Raw genomic sequence first — 20,979 nt, 5'->3', positions numbered from 1 at the left:
AATAGGATTGAAGTATGGAGACTATGAGGACCAGCACATGTATTGGAGTTTACTGTCATGCTCTTCAAACAATTCAAGAACTTTTTTGGTTCAGTTGAATCAATTGATATGGCATGTCATCCTGGAAGGTTCTATCACTTTTGGGGGAAAAGGGATGTCATCATAGGCCCATGTAGCCAGATAAGGTGTCCAGGTACGAGGATTATCCCAAAATTAAGGCGCACTGTGCACTTGCTCCTTTCTCCATATGCTTGTGGAGACTTACATTTATTAGGATAATAATTTGATCTCAGTATTAGTGTGCTTGAAATAGGTTCCTGCATTAAATGTTTATTTAGTCTTTTAAAAATAGATGGTGATATTGTTTCAGGTCAGATTACAGTTTCATATCAAAGTTCTTTTATCAAAACAAAAACTTTACATGGTCAAACACTGATGGAAATTTATGAATCGTTGCAGAAAATATGTGGTGAGACAACAGTAGATTGTAGCATGATTTCTCTTTGGTCTCCAAGGTTTTGTAAAGCTCAGACCAGTGTTGAAGACAAGCAATGTTCAGGCAGACCAAGGAAAAAATCTAAAGATAGTACATTGCAGTCATCATCATTTTGGAGGAAGACAGGCATATGAGGAAATAGCTAACGAATCCAGAATATAGAAATCATTTGTTCACTGAATATTAACTGAGGCATTAAGAAAAATGAAAGGTTGTTGACTGATGCATACTACATTTGTTGTCAAATGAACAAAGCGTAAAGAAATTGCAATGCAGTTACTTGCATATTACCTGCTAAGTGGGGCCCAGTAAGAATGTTTCACTCACAGGATGCTACTTCTAAATATTCAAAACATTCATTCTGGGTTACTCTGTATTTTTTCATTTACTTTATTGTCATCCTTTTAAAAGAGCTTAAAAACTTGTAGACTAGACTTTTTAAATTTTCCATTTCTACATTTTTTGGTGTTGAAGCACTGAATGGAACATTTCTGCATTGACTCTGCAGTAACGTTTCTATTCAGCATTTCAAGTTATGCAGCCCACTTGAGAATCTCGCATAGAGTGTGAGTAGAATTTTTAGTTCTTACTTTTAGTACTTATAATCTAACAGACTCAGCCATGATCATGGCTTAATGCTCATATGAATTGTATCTGGGTGAATGTTTTTTTTATAGTGTAGTACTGTATTTCAGATAAAGGACACTTTTAATATAAAATTGCCTTAAAGGTTCACCATGTTTCTAAAATAAGGATGAAAATCTATTTGAAAAGTTTCACATTAGAAATGAAATTGGACATTATAAAAAGATTAAGTTATTGAGAGTGCTAAACTGATCTGTTATTAATCTTTAGTTTATGAAGATCTACTATTAGAATAGTAATCTAAAACAAACAAACAAACAAACAAACAAAAAAAAAATGGTGTGGTAAGATAGTATAATTGCTATCTATAATTGCTAGCTTATCACACAAATAGCATAAGATAGCATTACTACTCACAAGTGAGCATGCCCATGTATAAAGTGACTTTCAAAACTATATACTATATCTATTGGAGATACTTTGTGTAAATTTTAGTGTTTGTCCAGTATTATTTTTACTCTGTCAGTTTGTATTGGAGAAATAGAAAATGAAGTTATAATATTGCTATCATTGTTGGTGTGCACTGTAGGTCTACCTAGCATTCCATCTTTGGCTAGTTTTTTTACTCACCAGTGGTGTAATGTGTGTTATGTCTGCTTAAAGATAATGTGCCTTACAATAAAATTTTCATCAGCATTTCACATTTTATATTTTATTTAAAAATACAGTTTCCATATGTTTAAAAGTAACAATATGTTATTCAATGCTACTTTGCATCCATGATGTTCTTGCTAATTTAACTGTTGCAACTTTTTTTGCAACTTTTGATTCCCACTCAAATATATTTACTTCACATATACCAATCTAATATATTCATTTTGTCCTCGCAATTTCACACATCACTCGCAGGTCACCAGTCACAGCTGAATGCGCAAAACATGACAAACTTAGCAGTTTCACTGAGATGTGTATCAGACACAGACCTAAGTGAAATTTCTACACCACCAGTTCAAGATTAGTTGCTGTTACTCTACCTTCCTAATTACAAATGCACATAGTCTTACTTGAGTAGCTTTAGAAGCAGGGGTGTAGTAGCCAATCAAAATGATAGCTAAATTATGTTAAGATACCCTGTGTCTTAACATAATTTGGTGTGGTTTTATTACTGTTATTCATTTCCATCACAGTGAAGCCAACAACAGACATCTTCCAAAATAAGATAGCACATGTTTTTGGTGAGTTTATGGTAATCTGGCCTCCTAGCCCCTATATGAAAATTAAAAAAAAAAAAAATCATAGACAATTGTTATACTGGATTTCCTCAGCTACTCCCATATATCCACAGTGATGTTATTCACAGATAAAGCTTCCAGTTTATAATTCATCACTCCTCAGTTTATTGTCCAAGAAAGCAATAAACTGAAGAGTTGATATTTATTAATCAAAGAAAAACTTGCATTAGTGTGTGCTTTAGCTTTCATCTGACTAAAAGCTGTTGTGAGAACTGCATTTTGCACATAGTACTTTTAATATTCAAATCGTTTCTAGTGAGACTAAGATAGAGCTAAACCATGGCAAACTGCAACTGTCTTGAATTTGTTTTCGATATTTTTTTCAGAAATATTTTATACTTTTTTGGACTATTTGTGTGATGCCCCTTAGCTTGGGGACACTAGTTTTGTCCCTCGTGCCCATGTTGTAGCTATTTTCCGATTTTAATTAATCACAGTAGAGTTTGAGCATTAGTTTCCTATATCTGCTTCTATTATCATAATATCTTCTGTTACACTTTAGTGTGATGTCATTTTGAGTAGTGAGAGATAGAATTTACAGCTTAAATTATGAATTAAACAAAGTTTGTGGTTGGAATCTGTAGTGAAATTACCTGTTTTCAGTCTAGGATTATTAAGTACTTTGGAGAATGAACATTGTCCCTGATCTCTGGTATATCATGCAAGTCAGGACTTTTATTTTTTAAGTGCATAGCTTGCATGCATAATACACCTGTTGTCTTCACCATGTCGGTACAACTACCCATCTGTATGTAATGGCTAGACTCCCAGTTGATGGAATTTGATGAAATTTTATATTTGTGCATTTTAGAAAGATTTTGTTGAGCCACCACAAATTTCATTAAAATCAGACCAATAGAAATCTGGCAGTTATTATCTGCTTGTTCATCGCATGTAATAACTAAGCACCCAGTAAATGGATTTTCATGAAATGTTTTGCTCTTTTAGAATGATTTGTTGAGCCTTCCCAAATTTCATTAAAATCAGACCAATATAATGCTGGAAATTATTTATTTTTTTCATACATATCAAATAGGTTATCCCTATACAGTCATCCCTCAATTTTTTTTATTGCATGGTTTCACTATTGTTTGGTCAAGGTGCTTACTACCAAGATTTTAGATTGCACGGTGAATTTCGCTACCCGTGCAATTTTTGTTCAAAAATAGTAATGAAGAGCAGATTTTAAAAATTTATTGATTTTTTACATGATTAAATATTTCATTGAAGGGGAAATACATTTCACCATAATAATGTAGAATCCCACAGAATTCCAGCTATCGTTATTATTGTAAATGCAATAAGATTGAGTTTACTATCCTTTTATAATTAGATTGCACTTAACAGAAAAGCCCAATAAACCAGAAAGTGCAAATTGTTTTTATTGTTTTATGGTTGTGACTTCCAGAAATTTGCTTTAGAAAAATATCACAAAGGTGTTCAAAACTGATTCTTATAACCAAACACAGCAATAAACGGTGGTGTGTTTGTCCGGTTATTTTTGAAACAACTTCCTCATTTGGGAACCCGCTTCATCAGTTATCCTACGTTAGCTGTTCAGACAGAATATTTTTCTGGTTTGCGCAACATAAAGTGTTTTAATCAGTAAGCATTGCTTTTGCTGGTTTAATATTTCTTGTCTATATAAAGTGTGTGTTTAATTAGTGCCTAAAATGAAGAAAGCTACAACAAAAAAAATTTTATATTTAGTGGAAAAATTAAAAATTGTTAAGGAGTTAGAAAATGGCGAAAAGGTTGTGACATTGGCCAAGAAATACAGCATAAATGAATTTAGCATTAGACGAATTAGGGAAAATGCTGAGAAAATTAAAAGTTCAGTTATCTGTTCCACATTATTGTCTGCAAAAAGCACTACAAATGTGAGAAATCTGTTAATAGCAAAAACTGAAAAATTACTTTCTTTCTGGATCAAAAGAGAATACCTCTTAGTTCAGATATTATTTGTGCCAAAGCTCTGCAAATTTTTAATCACTTACAAGAAGAAGCAGCCGGTCCATCCAATGCATACGTCTTTCAGACCAAGTAAGGGTTGGTTTGAAAATTTTAAAAACGTCGTCTTCACAATCTAAAATTAACAGGTGAAGCAGCCAGTGCAAATACGGAAGCTTCTTCTTTGTATTCAAAAACGTTTAAGGATGTTATTGCGACTGAGGACTATCTAGCAAGTCAAGTGTTTAATGCTGATGAGACCGACTTATTTTGGAAGCGTATGCCAAGCCGAACATTCATTTCAAAAGAAGAGAAAATTGCCCCAGCTTTCAAAGCTGCAAAAGATAGGTTAACACTTTTGTTATGTGGCAATGCAGAGAGCTACTTTAAGTGTAAATCGCTGCTAATTTATATGTCAAAAAATTCTCGTGCTTTTAAAGGAATATCAAAAAGCTCCTTGCCTAAAATCTTTGAGGATTGGTTTTTAAATTGCTTTTGCGTCAAAACAAAAAGATATTGCCTGAAGAAGAACATAGCATTCAAAATCTTGCTCATTCTTGACAATGCGCCCAGTCATCCTGCACGTTTGTCTGATCTGCATCCAAATATGAAAGTTACCTTTCTTCCAGTGAATACAAGTTTGTTAATTCAGCCAATGGACTAAGGTGTTATAGCATCCTTTAAACTTTATTATCTAAGAAGATCTTTTTTTACAATTGGTAGAAGCTACTGATGGAATAGGCAGTCTTTCAATTCGAGATTATTGGCGGAATTATAACATTCTTGATGCTGTAAAATATATTGAATTTGCATGGGGTTGAAGTTAAGAACTCAACAATGAATGCAGTGTGGAAAAAGTTGTGGCCACGAAGCTGCACTAAAGAAGCCATGGTCAAAATGCTGGAGGAAGTTGAGATTGTGAGAATTGGCAAAATGATTAGTTTGGAGAGGGATTTGAAGAACTGGAACCAGCAGATATCACAGAAGTCCTTGAATCTCATAGAGAACAATTATCAGTGGACCATATTTTTTTGCAGTGTGAAGAAGAAGACAACAAAAATGATAAAAACGAAGAAGATGCACACAAAAATTTGACTGTGAAGAGACTAGCTGAGTTTTTAAGACTTGCAAACCAGCTTAGCCAAGAAGCTCTGGATACTGATCCTAATTTGGAGAGGAGTTTAAATTTTTGCAGAACTGTATTATTACCTTTATTTCCTTATGAAGAAATTTATAGAGAAAAACAGCATGCTTCTAAGCAAACAATTTTAACTAATTTTTTTCAAAAAGTGCTGGATAATATTGCAAGTTTATCACAGGAAAACAGCGATGAACAAGCAATGAATTTAGATTGAAAATCTAGAGGAAAATATTAGCAAGATTAATTTTATGGACATGTTTCTAATTTTTTTTTTTTTCTTACCGAATGAAGACTTTTTCAATTTAATTTTTTTTTGCATATTTTTTTTTTTTTTTTTGTGTGTACAGGTGCTGAACCCTCATTATGTCATATGAACTATGTTTCGCATTGCTTGGATTTGGATTGCATGGTGTTTTCGCGGAACGTAACCCCCATGCAAATCGGGGATCACTGTACTTTATATCGTAGCTGAAGCACTGGATATTATGTTTGTTGCCATGCACTAAATGGAAGAATGAATGGGCAGTGTGGTGGATGCACAGAAAGAGAATGTTCTGTTTGTGCATAAAAGTCATTGCTTTTTGCTCTTTTTTTTTGTTATAAATCATGAATTATTACTATTTGCTAACGTGCTTGAAATGTACGCATTAACTTGTTTATAACTCAAAAGGAAATAAAATAAAAGCTCTCTTGCTAGGTAACATCACTGGTTTTGATTTATTTGTTGTTGTGTTCGTGACATTTATTGTTCAGGTGCAAATTTCCATCGCATTGTTGTGTGTCAGCTATATTCTTTGTTGACCATATTAACTGATATTTTAGGCAATTTTGGATGACTTTTGTTGACTGAGTAGCCACAGAATACTGATGACTAACTTCTTTCGAATAATATTATTATAATTAAATGTAAAAAACATGTTGGACAGATTATAATAGTATGATTTGAAAGAAGTTGCATCAGTGTGTTTTTACAATGTAAGTACAGAGTCCAGCTTTTTGACTTAATTTGAACCCCTCTCTGTCTTGCTATCATACCAAGGTTGGCACTATGGAGTTCTCCAAATGTTTTTAGAAGCACTTTTTTTTCTTTCCCCTTTTTCTTGTAAAAAAATGCTAAAACTGCATTAAAATCAGAATTAAAAAAAATCCTATGAATTTTTTCTTAATCTTGCTGGGCATGCTGTGAATTATTTGAGAATTATTTGCTCTAATTGTTTAGTTAACAATTAAAAAAAAAATAACAAACTTAATTCTGTAGGCATTTCATTTTCAGTGCAATGAATATGATATGGTACCAGGATGAACTCGCTCTGTTTCTCTCAATATGAAAAAAAAAAAAAAAAAGAATTCATGTACAGTGGTCCTTGGTTGGGGATCCAAGGAAGCATGAAATATAACAAATTATCCCAAGCTATTCGTGGCAATTTAATAATTCCTTATAGCAGTGCTGAGTGTCAGAATTTTCAATCAGGTGAAGGAAAAATTGAAGTTAGATATTAAATTTCTGGTGCAGTTTTTGAATTACCCTTGAAAGACAAGTCTGAGCAAGAGTGTCATTGTTGTAAACAAAACTTTGACAAAACATTTGCAAAGATATTATTATTAGCCATATGGTGCAAGTAGCCCTGAGGGTTATGCTGCAAAAGCCAAAAAAAAAAAAAAAAAAAAACTGAATTACCGAGAGAGAGAGAGAGAGAGAGAGAGAGAGAGAGAGAGAGAGAGAGAAAAAGAAAGAAAGAAAACAAGTGTCAGAAGTAGAAGGAAATCACCAAGAAAGATAAGAATGATGATATCCACTTCAGTGCCAAGCCCATACTCACTAGATGTGAGCCCCTGTGCAAAACATTCTGCAATATCTTTCTTGAAGCAGTCATAATCAACTGATGTTTAACAGACAATCAGACAAGTATCCTCAGGGGCTCACATCTGGTGAGTATGGGCTTGGTACATCCAGGGTCCTGAGCTGGATATCATCATTCTTCTTGGTGATACCCTTCTACTTTTCTGACTCTTTCTCTCTCTCTCTCTTTTTTTTCTCTCAGGGTAACTCAGAAATTTATTTTAGCTGGTGCAGCATAAGCCTCAGGCTTCCTTGCACTATATGGTTAGTAATAATAATAATAATCCATACCAAAAAATAGTAGGTAATATAATATTTAAAAGTACTATCATATGACTGTATTTTAATATAAAATTTATATTTTGCCAATAAAATTTAATTTTTAGTTTTGTATGGACTTTAAAAAATTAAAAAAAAACCCAGAAAAATCATATTTAATATATATATATATATATATATATATATACACCTAATTCTGTTTTTACACGATAGATACGTTCCTGAAAAATACGTGTAAAAAAAGACATTGTATTTATGGAAGAAAAGAAGATTGGTTCCGGATCTAAAAAAATCAGTAAAAATAATTAAAAAAAAAACACATAAAATATTCGTTTTAAGCTTATTATTTTATTTCAACAAAATACACATGTAATAATATGTAATTAAAATGTACTAAAATAAATTTGTATGCATATGAAATGAAAAAAAATTCTTCATGAACAAAAAAAATCTGTTTTACATATAACAAGATTTTATTCATTTTCCACTTTCTGATAATAAACGGCGCATACGTTTGCGTACGACTGGAATATCACTACCATCACTAGAAATGTTGTGGACATCGTCTTCTTCCTCTATTAATGAAATTCTTTCTGTGATCTCTTCAGCAAAATCAGCACGAATCTCCTCTGGTGCTGATGTTTCACCGGTTTTACGAACGAATTCAGTTATTAATCGTTGTGTTCGTGTTTTGGTTAGTCCGTTATATAATTCTCTGTAAGAGGCTGTCAACAACTTCAGTTCGCGTTGAAACTTCCTAGCGCGTTCCTCATTAGGGTCATGTTTGACAAAATGATTACCTAATTTTCTAGCCAGTTCCAGACCTTCTTTTATTAAATCTGCATTTAGAACAGGATCATTTTCTTCATTATCACTACGTTCTGTGGGATAAGGAGTCCCAAGGACAACCTCTAATATTTCATCTTCGCTTAGGGCTTTGTCGGTTAACAATTCATCAATATCTTCAAACGATAGATCATCGAATCCTTCTCCACCAATTTTGTGTGCCATTGTAATGATGTTGGGAAATTCGGTCGTATTAGGGATGATGGGATCTTTGCTTTTTACACATTGTGGCCAAACCGCTTTCCAACACGCATTTAAAGTTGCTGGTTTTAATTCAGTTAACGCTAATCCAACTTGATTGATACAATCCATAATTGAGAATTTCTTCCACACATCAATGACTGTTAGTGTTTCATCATTCAGTTTGTCCAAAACGTGTTGGAATGTTCGTTTTACGTAATATGTTTTAATTGTCGCAATTATACCTTGGTCTAGCGGTTGTATCAAAGATGTAGTATTAGGTGGCAGAAATAAAATTTGTACATTTGGGTGTTCCAAGACAGGATGGCCGGGTGCATTGTCAAGAATCAGAAGAACTTTAAATTCGAGACCTTTCAAATTCATATAACGTCTGACTTCTGGGACGAAACATTTATTGAACCATTCTGTAAAAATAGTAGTGGTCACCCAGGCCTTCTTGTTTGCCATCCAGTGAACAGGCAATTTATTGATATCTACACCTTTCATTGAACGTGGGTTTAGGGCTCGATTTACCAGCAGTGGTTTCAACATACGATCTCCTGAAGCGTTGGAGGAAAATAATAAGGTCACACGATCCTTAGCTACCTTAAAACCACCAGCAGTTTTCTGCGATTTGGCTACATACGTTCTGTTCGGCATTCGTTTCCAGAAGAAACCAGTTTCATCTGCATTCCACACTTGATCAGGAGTGTATCCTCCATCTTCAATAATTTTTGCAAGTTCCTGCGGGAATACTTTAGCAGCCGATTCATCTGCAGATGCAGTTTCACCTTTAATTTTTATATTATGAAGAGCATTCCTTTTAAGAAACCCTGTCATCCAACCTGTACTTGCAGAAAATTCATACTTTCTGTTTAACTGAGATGAAGTGCTTGGCTCCTTTTCTTTAATCTGTCTGTAAATTCTTAGTGCTGTTTGCTTGATGGCATTTCCATCTACTGGTACTCTTTTTTGTGACTGATCTTCTATCCACATTACCAGGGCCTTTTCCATTTTTTCCTTGACAATATCTCTTGTATATGATGATGAATTAACACTTACTTTTGTTCCAGAACATACCGACTTCCTAATTGTAGCTTCATTTTTCTTAATAGTTCTTACGGTAGCTTCATGTACACCAAAATGCCTTCCTACAGACGTAGCCCCTTGTCCAGTTGCAAGACGATCTAAAATTTGAATTTTAAGTTCCAAAGAAATCGCTTTCCTTTTCATTTTGGTAATAGGCGAATTATTCGACATTATATAAGGGCTACCGAAAAATATCTCAGTTATAATTAATAAAAAAAGGTATGAAAATTTTGTAAACTTACAATTTATTGACTATCGGCAAAATTAATAAATTTATATGTGCACAAATTTCACTAAAGATTCTTTCACTTTGAAATAGAGCTTACTACTACATGTCTGCTGAAGATACAATGCACAAATACCGTAGATGTGCACAAAATTAATAAAAACATTGATGATTCATAGATACCTAGACGTAAACATTGGTAAGCAAAAGCACGCGTTTCAAAACGCAAACACTAGCTGTTATCCAATCTATTGATGCGTGTAATATAGAAATGATACTAATATGCCACAAATAAAAAAAAATTTCTTAGAATTTAGGCAAAAAAAAATTCATAGAAATGGTGTTAAATCAAAATGACTCGCGTAAAAAGAGAATGAAATATTTATTTTGAATTCGTGTTAAACCAAATTCGTGTAAAAAAAGTTCGTGCAAAAACAGAATTAGGTGTATATATATATAGTTTTTTTTTTTTTTTTTTTTTGTGAAGAACTCTCGCTTTTTGCAAACCACCACCCGTTTTCTGCTTGTCTTGTTTTGATCAAAAACATTCATTTTCCTGCTGCCTACAATTTCCTAATCTCCAGATTTCAGAAAGTCAAAATTTGGCAGTTGTGCTTTTTTATCATTAATTTTTTTAACGATACCTTGAGTGAATTGTTATTTCCTGAATTCCATAGTTTATTTCTTAACTAACAAATAACTTTGTCTTTTCTAATTAAAGGTTAACTGGAAAATTGTTTAGTTAACCATTAAAATGCTGTACTACCCAAATCTTCAAAAAGCCTTATGTCAATACAAAGGCTTCATTAATGTGACTAGTAGGAAAACCTTTCTGTGGTTTCATCACTAAGTAGTGCTAGTTCATTATCCATCAAAACAAACAAACCAGCTTTGAACTTTTGTAATTTATAGATATTATACACAACACACATTATGATTTTTAACTATGTAATAGTACACCTTGACTATATTAGCCAAAAAATAGTCAAGAATCAGAGAATCAGAGTTAATCAGAGAACTTGGCATACCTCCAGATGAGAGTAATATTGCACGGGTCTGCTGATGAGGCTACTAGGAGACGGTCGTGTTCAAAGCCGCTAAGTGGATTTTTCTTATTTATTGATTTGAAATGATTGTTTTTCTAAAACTTTTGATTTAAATTTAGTAGTATAACATTATTTTGTGATTTTCTGATTAATTTGGTGTATTTATTCTTTACTCGGCCTTGTAATTGCATAAAAGTATCGGTAACGGTATCCATGTGTTTGCAACTCCGCTGAACGAGAAGTTCTTTAGCCATATTTAGCCGCTTGATTGAATATTTTTTATGTTGAATTATTTCTGTAAGTAGCTTATAGACCTAGTAAGAATCGTTAGTTTATTCTGAATTGAGACAGCGAGATTTGAAAGTTAATTAATACTTAAGTGTCTGTAGATTTACCGTTCGTAACTTTCCCGCCTTTGTCATACGATAGTTATATACCGTACTAGATAGCGTTAGTTGAATTTCGTTAGCAGTTAAATTGTACTTTTAAATAAATACATATAACGACTTAGATTACAAACGTACTATAATTAATTATATTTAACATAATTAATAACATAACATAATTAATTATAATTAATTAATAAATTAATAGAATCATGACTCAGACCAGAGCAGCAAAGCAAAAGGCTCAAGCTAATGGAAGTGCTGTGGCTCAGAGCAGAACTGAGGGGGGCAGTTGTCCTCTGACTCACAGCCTTATAAAATGCACTGTTTGCTTGATGTTTGCAGAGCAATCGGGTACGGGACATGATACTGCCATGGGGGATGTCTTTGTGTGTGCGCGATGCAAGGAGTGTATCGATATCAGGCAACAACTCAGCATTCTTGTGGGCCTATATGAGAGCTTGAAGTACAGGGTGGATGCCCTCGAAGAAACTAAATTGAGGGGCCCATCAAGCTCTCAGCTGCCCACATCAACGCCAGAACTTGCACTTGGGCATCACGTGACACAGAGGCAACCCCCAAGGCAGAATGCGCTGGTCCAGAAGGAACTAGTAGTTGTTGGTGACTCTATTGTCAGGGAAACGGGGAACATGCTTTGTAAAAAGGATAGGTGGAACAGGACCAGGGTATGTCTGCCAGGGGCAAAGGTTGATGATGTTGTAGAGCGAATATCATCTTTTAAGGGCACAAAAGGTGATATAGTTGTACACGTTGGCACTAATGATATTAAGAGTAGGAGACCGGCAGAATTACTTAACAAGTACAGGTCACTGTTGAACAAAAGCCAAGAATTAGGGTTGAATTTGAAAGTGTCTCCAATTCTGCCCAGACACGATAGGAGGGAGTATATGATGAGAGCCTTGTCGATCAATTCAGCCCTGGAAAGATTGTGCAAGGCTCAAGGGGTAGAATTTTTTTCAGCCTGGACTGTACTTGTTAACAGGAGAGATTGCTTCTACAGGGATGGGATACACTTAAATAGAAAGGGTGCAAGAATATTTCCTGATGTTATGGAGGCAGTGTTAAGTGGATCGGAAAACTGATAGCTTAGGGGGAGACAAAGACCAATAGATTGACAGCAGCCACTGGCAGAGGTGAAAGAGATTCTTGCACTGCTTCTATTAGCATGAGCAGAAGCCTAAAAAACAAGATGCATGATATTTCAGAGACTGCTGGGAGCCATTGTAGCTAAGAATAGAAACAGGTGCAGGTATACTTGCGTGTACACCAATGCTAGGAGTTTAGTAAATAAATTTGATGAATTTGAGGTATTGCTCAAAACATCAAAGGCAGATATTGTTGGGATATCAGAGACGTGGTGTCACACAGATATAAGGGATGCAGAACTGGAATTTGGGGAGTACAACGTCTACAGAAAGGATAGACAGGATAGGAAGGGAGGAGAGGTTATGCTATTAGTTAAGAAACACATAAAATCCAAGGAAGTGAAGCCAGTGGACATCGCTGGACAGTGCAGTGTCGAGTCAGTTTGGTGTGACATAAGCATTGGGAGATCAAAATTGAGAGTGGGAGAGTGCTATTGGCCTAATGACTCTGATGAGTATAATAAGAAACTGTACAGAGAAATAGAGTGCGCCAGTAAATCAGAGAGAGTCTTATTATGGGGGATTTTAATTTCCCAGATATTGACTGGAATTTGGGGGCTGGTCACTCACACACTAGCAGGGCTTTTGTGGATTTATTGGATGATTGTTTTCTACATCAGCATGTTCGGGAGGCAACTAGAGGGAGTAATACTCTTGATTTGATTATCAGCAGTGATTCTTCATGCATTAAGAATCTGCAGATAAATGAACCACTAGGTGGCAGTGATCACAGGGTGCTGAAGTGGGATTTACTTAAAGAGGTAACTACCATTAGGGGTAAAGGGAAGGGTTATTGCTTCCGTAAAGACGACTACGATGTACTGAGACAGTATTTAAATTCTATACAGTGGGACCAACTGATGATGTTACCAACAGCAAATTCAAAATGGGAAGCATTCAAAGAACTTATCTTGGAAGCTACTAGGCTTTACATACCAACTAAGAAATATTGTTCAAGGTTTAGGCCAAAATGGATGTCAGATGAACTAATGAGTCATATGGCAGAGAATAAAAATGCATGGGATACTTACAAATTAACACATGACACAGAAGCCTATGATAGATACAAATTGATATGCAACCAAGTTACAAAGGAGGTTAGGCAGGTGAAGGCAGATTACGAGAAATCCTTGGCAAGGGATGCAAAGAAAAACAGCAAAGAGTTCTTTACTTATGTAAACTCTAGAAGGAAGGGGATGAATCAGATTGGTCCACTTGATATTGATGGGTCAACTGTTGATGATCCTGCTCAGGTAACTAACAAACTAAATGAATATTTTGCATCGACATTCACACATGAGGAGTTAGCAGTAAGCTACAGAATCTTGAAATAACTGGGAGTAAAGTGGAGGAGAAACTGTTGAAAATAAATGCAAGAAAGGCACCCGGGGTGGATGGGATCTATCCAGTTATATTAAAGAAGGCAGCAAAGGAAGTAAGCAAACCTTTAGCCATAATTATGAGAGCTTCCTTGGACTCAGGGGAGGTACCCATAGACTGGAAATGTGCAAATGTGACCCCAATTCACAAAGGAGGATCAAAGGCTGACACAAGTAATTATAGACCTGTGAGCTTAACTTCTGTTCCAGGAAAATTAATGGAGGCACTAGTTAAAGAAGCACTGCAGGATCATTTAGACAAGACTTCAGTTATAGCTCGGACACAGCATGGCTTTGAAGTCTTGCCTGACCAATTTGATTGGATACTATGATGAAGTCACAAAAGAACTGGATGCAGGGAATAGCTTTGATATTATATACTTGGATCTTAGAAAGGCTTTTGATACTGTTGCACATGGAAGACTGCTACACAAATTGGAGCAGTGTGACATTGGAGGCAAATTGCTGCTATGGATAAAGGGGTGGTTGAGGGGGAGAAGACAGAGAGTGGTAATCAATGGACACTGCTCATCGTGGACTAATGTTATTAGTGGAGTCCCTCAGGGCTCAGTGTTGGGTCCATTATTGTTTTCTGTATTTATAAATGATATGGATGATGGTATATCAAGCTTAATGTCCAAGTTTGCAGACGATACAAAGGTTGGCAGGGTTGTCAAGGACACTACTGACACTATGCTGCTGTAACAGGATCTGGAAAGGTTGAGCAGATTGGCTGAGAGGTGGCAAATGAAGTTTAACATTGACAAATGTAAAGTACTACACATGGGAAACAGCAACCCCAGAGTAACGTATCAACTCTGTGATACTACGCTGACAGTGGTAGAGAATGAAAGGGATTTGGGGGTGGTTGTGCAGGCAGATACGAAGTTCTCTGAGCAGTGCAGACGGGCTGCAAGAGTAGCTCATGGCGTATTGTCAATGATATACAGGAATTTTTCCAGCAGGGATAAGGAGGTGATTATTCTCTTGTATAAGGCAATGGTCAGGCCACACCTAGAGTACTGTATACAGGTCTGGAGGCCTCATTTCAAGAAGGATGTAGAGCTGCTGGAACAAGTACAGAGAAGGGCAACAAGATTAGTGAATGGAACAAAGCGGTGCTCTTACGAAGAAAGGCTTAAGTTTTGCAAATTACAGTGTCTGGAGACTAGGCACCAGCGAGGTGATCTGATAGAGGTGTATAAAGCCTTGAATGGTTTGAGCATGCTCAATGCTGATGGGATTCTTCCTCTAGCTCAGAATAATCACCTTAGTGGGCATAAATTCAAATTGAGGAAAGACAGATGTAGGATAGACGTGCGGAAATTTGCCTTTAGCCAGCGGGTGGTTGGTTGGTGGAACAGACTTCCATCCCTTGTAGTGGAGGTTGATAGCCTAAATAAGTTTAAGGCTCAGCTGGACAGGTATTTTGAACGAACAGAGGGGTGAAGTGGGTTTTTTTTTTTTTTTTTTTGGCTGATGCTGCATAAGCTTGCTTTCTTGTATCAAATGCCTCTACTAATGCTAAAAACAGATGTGTTGGGAATCAACAAAGTATTCACATTTTTCATCATGTCAGCTTGTATTTTAAATGTTTTACAAACTGACCTTTTTGTTCAAATAAAGTACAAATGGGAAATTCTCCTATTAATTCACTCTTAACAAATTTCTGTTATTTGAAATTTGACCATACCTAGTTGCCGCCTTAGTAAATTACCTTTGGTATATGGGGCAGCCTGCACCTTTCAAGTAGTCATGAATTGATTATGCTTTATTCTCCTTCATGAAAATATTTTTAGATGAAATATAATGCACTTCTTTTAATATTCTGAAAAGACTACTCGGTCAGATTTACTTGCAGGTCAATTTCTGTAATCCAAATATTTTTTAATATTTAATGTTAAATGCTTCTAAAAATATACAAATCTTATGTCTAGAATATCTAACACATCTGTAATTCGGTACATTTGCATAAAATTTGGAACATTTTGATAAAAATTTTATTTAACTTTACTGTTTTCATAAAATGAATTTTAATTGCTTAGATTCATTCAGTTATTTCTCATGTCAATTTTTCCTTTAGGTCCATCTCCACCTCCTCCTCCTCCACCTCATTCTCATCACAAGGATGAAAGAACACAGCGTCAGTTTAATAGATTAAAAAAAAAATTGGAAACAAGACAAAAGGAAAGTGTGCTGCAGGCATCACCAGCAAATTCTCCAAGAAAAGGTTTTAAATTTCTTCATTCAAGTTTATTGTTTAAATTTTTAAAAATTGTGTAAAAGTTTGAATTAGTTTTTTGTGTATGTATATCATATCCAGAGTTTCTGTGTATCTGAAAAAATTGGGTAATTTTAAAATTACAATATTAAAGTCTTGGGAAAATCTCAGCAAAAAAACTTAATTATGTATGTATTGTCACTTATTGCTACTATAATAGGGTCTTCGTAGAAAGTGTTTTTGGGTCGGTTACTTTTTCAAACACTGGAAAAGACTTATAATGTGAAAACACCCCCCACCCTCCCAGCTTTCCTTATTCTCTAATTTTCACTCTCATCTCATATGTAGATCCAACAGACAGGCACTGCCACAACCACTGTTGCTCCAACCCCCAGGGGCTCACATCTGGTGAGTATGGGCTTGGTACACCCAGGTGTCCTGAGTTGGATGTCATCATTCTTCTCTTTCTTGATGATTTCCTTCTACTTCTCTCTCTCTCTCTCTCTCTCAGGATAACTCAAATTTTTTTTTTTTTTTTTTTTTTTGGCTGGTGCAGCAAAAGCCTCTGGCTTCCTTACACCATACGGCTAATAATAATAATAATAACTATCAAACAGTGTGGAAGCTCCAACAATCTGTCAGAACAACAGGGGTGGAGATAGGCAAATAACTTACCCACACTGATGGATGAACCCACAGCCTCTCTCTCTCTCTCTCTCTCTCTCTCTCTCTCTCTCTCTCTCTCTCTCTCTCTCTCTCTCTCTCTCATAGTCATCAGGCACTGCAGACTCCATACAATTGGACAACATCTTCTAGAACACCTGACCCAAAAAAAAAGACAATTCAGCCCTGGTGAGACTGTGCAAGACTCATGTTGTAAAATTTTTCTCGGTGTGGTCTGTGCTTGTTAACAGGAGATCTTTTTACAGTGATGGCATGCACTTAAATAGAAGGGATGCAAGAATGCTTACTGATGCTATGAGGCACTGTTAGGTGGATCAGAAAACTGCTAGATAAGGGGGGCAATACACAGATTGATAGATTAACAGCAGCCTCAGGCAGAGATGTAAGTGGTTCCTGCACTGCTTCTGTTGGAATATGTAGTGGCATGAAAAGCAAGGTGCTGGGAATTTGAAGACCTTCATGGAGTCTTTATGGAACAAATGAATACATGGGCTGCATTAGGTTTACTAAGACTGAAAGCAGGTGTATGTATATTTGCATGTATTCTAATCTAGGAGCATAATAAATAAATTTTGATAGCTAAAAAGCATAATAAATAAATTCAATGAATTTGAGGTATTGGTGAGGTCAGAAAAGGCAGACACTGTGGGGATGTCAGAGATGTGTCACTTAGATCTAAAGGATGCAGAATTTGAATATGGGGAATACAATGTGTACATAAAGGACAGACCAGACTGGAGATGAGTGGATTATGCACTTAGTTAAAAAGCACATAAAATCTAAGGCTGTGCATCCAGTTGACATGGGTGGCCAGTGCAATGTGGAATCAGTTTGGTGTGACCTAAGTACTAGGAAAACAAAAATTAAATTAGAGGTGTGTTATTGGCATAATGACTACATTGAATATAACAAGCAACTGTACAGACATATTGAGTGGGCCAGTAAATCAGAATGTCTTATAACGGGGGATTTTAACTTTCCAGATGTTAAAGAGGCAACAAGAGAATGCAATATCCTTGATCTGATTATCAGCAGCAACCCTTCATACATTAAGAATCTGCAGATAAAAGATCCACTAGGTGGCAGTGATCATAGTGTATTGATGTGGGATTTACTTAAAGGCATAACTACTGACAAGGGCAAAGGGATAGGCTTATCTTTCTTAAAGATGGCTGAAGTGGCCTCAGTTTTTAAATTCTGGACATTGAGACCCAAGTAGAATCTACTAGGCTTTTTGTACCAACTAATATATGCTGTTCAAGGCTTAGACCTAAATGGATGTCAGATGAGCTGAGAAGATTCATGGCAGTGAAGAAAATTGCATAGGGTGCATATAAATTATCAGGAGACACAGAAGCCTATGTTAGTTATAAAGTAGTCTGCAACCAAGTCACAAAGGAGATTAGTCAGGCTAAAGCAGATTATGATAAGTCTTTGGCAAAGAATGCAGAGCAAAGCAGCAAAGACTTCTTTATTTATGTAACAGTAGAAGGAAGGAAGTTGAATTACATTGGTGCACTAGATACGAATGGATTAACTGTTGATGATCCTACTCAGGTGCTGACAGACTGAATAGGTATTTTGCATGTGCAATACATGAGGAATTTTTTAGGGATGGAGAAAGTGAGTCAAATTCTGGAGAAATGCTGAATGATATCATAATTATGAGAGCATCCTTGGATTCAGGGGAGATCCCTGTGGACTGGAGATGTGTGAATATATCCACAGTTCACAAATTAAGATCAAAGGATAATATGAGCAATTACAGATCTATTAGCTTGACTTCTCTTCCAGGGAAAATAATGGCATCACTTGTTAAAGAATTAATGCACGATCCTCTAGGCCAGAATGTTTATATTGCAGCCACAGGATGAATTTGTTAAGGTGCAATCTTGTCTGACCAATCTGATTGAATACTATGACACTGTAACAAAGGAATTGGATGTAAAAAATGATTTGATTTTGACATCATATATTTAGATTTCAGAAAAGTTTTTGTTACTGTTGTCTGTAAAAGATTACTATACAAATTTAGCATTAACATGTGACAATAACGGCAAGTTGCTGCTATGGATAATGGATGGTTGAGCGGGAGAAGACAGTGTTTATCAATGGGCACTGCTCTTCGTGGACTAATATTATTATCAAGGGTCTCCCTAGAGTTCAGTGCCGACCGGGCTAGCTGAGTGGGTAAAGTACCTGCCTGGCAACCCAAAGGTGGCGGGTTCGATTCCCGCCTCGGGCTTGGATCAAAGTACTGCAAAAACCTTGGGAGGTGCAATATGGCCACAGAAGCCGATGTGCCAACAACTACCAAATCAAAAAAAAAAACCTAGAGTTCAGTGTTGGGCCCATTGTTATTTGCTGTATTTATTAATGATATTGATGAAGGCATAACAGACTTAATGTCTAAATTTTCAGGTGAGTTGAAGATTGGTAGGGTAGTTAATCGCAATGAGTCAAAGAATGATATCAGGATATTAGCCGTTAATAGAGGCGTATGTGGAAATTGAAGTTTAAGATTGATAAATGTAAGTCACTACATATGGAAAGTAGTAATCCCAGAATAACATATAAAGTGTGTGATAACCACACTCAGTTTAGTGGCGAATTAAAAAGACCTAGGAGAATTAAAGACTTAGTCAGATATGAAATTATCTGCGTGCAGACAGGTTACCAGGACAGCTTTATGGAGTTTTGTCAATGATATACAGTAAATATGACAGAAGGAATAAGAAGGTGATTATCCTATTGTGTAAGCAGTAGTTGGGCTATATCTTGAGTACTGCATGTAGGTATGATAGCCTCCTTTTAGAAAGGGTATGGATCTGTCAGAACAGGTGCAGAGAAGAGCATTGAGATTAGTGAGGGGGGAGCAAATGGGTGCTCTTACTAGGAAATGCTTCAGTTTTGCAAACCTGAAGGCTAGGCACCTGTGAGGAGATCTCATTGAGGTGTTCAAGGCTTTAAATGGTTTGAGTAAGTTCAGTGCTGATGGAATCATTCTGTTGCTCAGACTGCACACATGTGAAGGCATAAATTCAAGTTGAGGAAGGAGGGTTACATGATTGATATGCAGAAATTTGCCTTCATTCAGCAGGTGGCCGATTGTTGAAACAAATTTCCTACTGGTTTTATAGAAGTGGCTAGTTTGAATAAATTCATGTAGGACCTAGACAAACTATTAGAGGGAATGGACATGATATTGGATTTTTTTCCCTCCCCATCTGATGCAGTGTAAGCTTGCTTATTTGTATCATTGCCATTACTAATGCTAACACTGCAGATCACGAGTATCGTGGGTGTTCTGGTGAAGATACTCAGTTTTCCAGTTTACTTACTGAAGATGTATCAAAAGATCTGTAGATAGTGTAAGTCAATAGTTTGTCAATTTTTGTAGTTTTCCTATTTTACCTATAAATATCTTGGTCAAAGTCTTCTAAAAAGAGATCCTAATGTTCTAACATTATAATCTATTAAATTTCATTATTAAATTAAATAAATATTTTTTATTTTCATGAAGTTCAGTGTTTCTCTTATTTTTATTGAGACACAGTATGACCCAAGCAGTAAAGCATATGATTCAGCGAACTGTAAATTCATAAAAAAATTGTCACGAGAACTACCAGAGCAAGAATAGTGATGAGTGCCCAGGAATACAGACATCATTGCAACATACTTCTTAGAGATGTCTCTCTCACTCTCTCTCTCTCTCTCTCTCTCTCTCTCTCTCCGAATAACTTTTGCCTTCATCTGCCTTCTGCCACCACTTGCCCATACCTTGGAATGTAATTCTGTAGATTTCCTACATGGGATTCCTCCTCCCTTCCTGCACTGTACTTCTGTTGGCTGACAGTGCTACATATGACAGCAGTCACTGTTACCAACAGCCTAGCTCTGAAATCCATTGTTTGTGAGCAGGAGATGAAGCACCTACTACTGGCTCCTCATTCTCTTCTGACTGATCTTTTTATGGCAGACCCCAAGTCCGAGGACTTGTCATTGTCCTACACCATGGCTGTGATATGAGTTCAATTTGTCATTGAAATTTTCCCCATTCCTCCATGCCGTATGCTAGTCAGCTTCCAAAGCCAATTTGGAAGAAAGAAGGCCATTTTGACCACAGCCTAACCTGGTGCTCCAGTTCATCCCACAGGCATTCACACAGATTGT

At 36.0% G+C, this 20,979-nt stretch overlaps 1 protein-coding gene across 5 annotated transcripts in view; it reads left to right on the top strand.

Moving 5' to 3' along the window:
- Positions 1 to 20,979, top strand: part of LOC150091709 (fibronectin type-III domain-containing protein 3A-like) — a 489,490-nt gene that overhangs the window by 131,347 nt on the left and 337,164 nt on the right. For all 5 annotated transcript variants that reach the window (XM_090376531.1, XM_090376557.1, XM_090376540.1 and 2 more), the window contains one exon: positions 15,985 to 16,131. In XM_090376531.1, coding sequence (XP_090232657.1) covers positions 15,985 to 16,131 — 147 coding nt within the window. The remainder of the gene's footprint in view (positions 1 to 15,984; positions 16,132 to 20,979) is intronic.

This window comes from Mastigoproctus giganteus, chromosome 1 (assembly GCF_048544385.1).
Source record: "Mastigoproctus giganteus isolate SK-2022 chromosome 1, ASM4854438v1, whole genome shotgun sequence".
Lineage (NCBI taxonomy): Eukaryota > Metazoa > Arthropoda > Arachnida > Uropygi > Thelyphonidae > Mastigoproctus > Mastigoproctus giganteus.
Note: the sequence above shows the minus strand (reverse complement) of the source record. Positions and strands in the feature narration are given on the sequence as shown.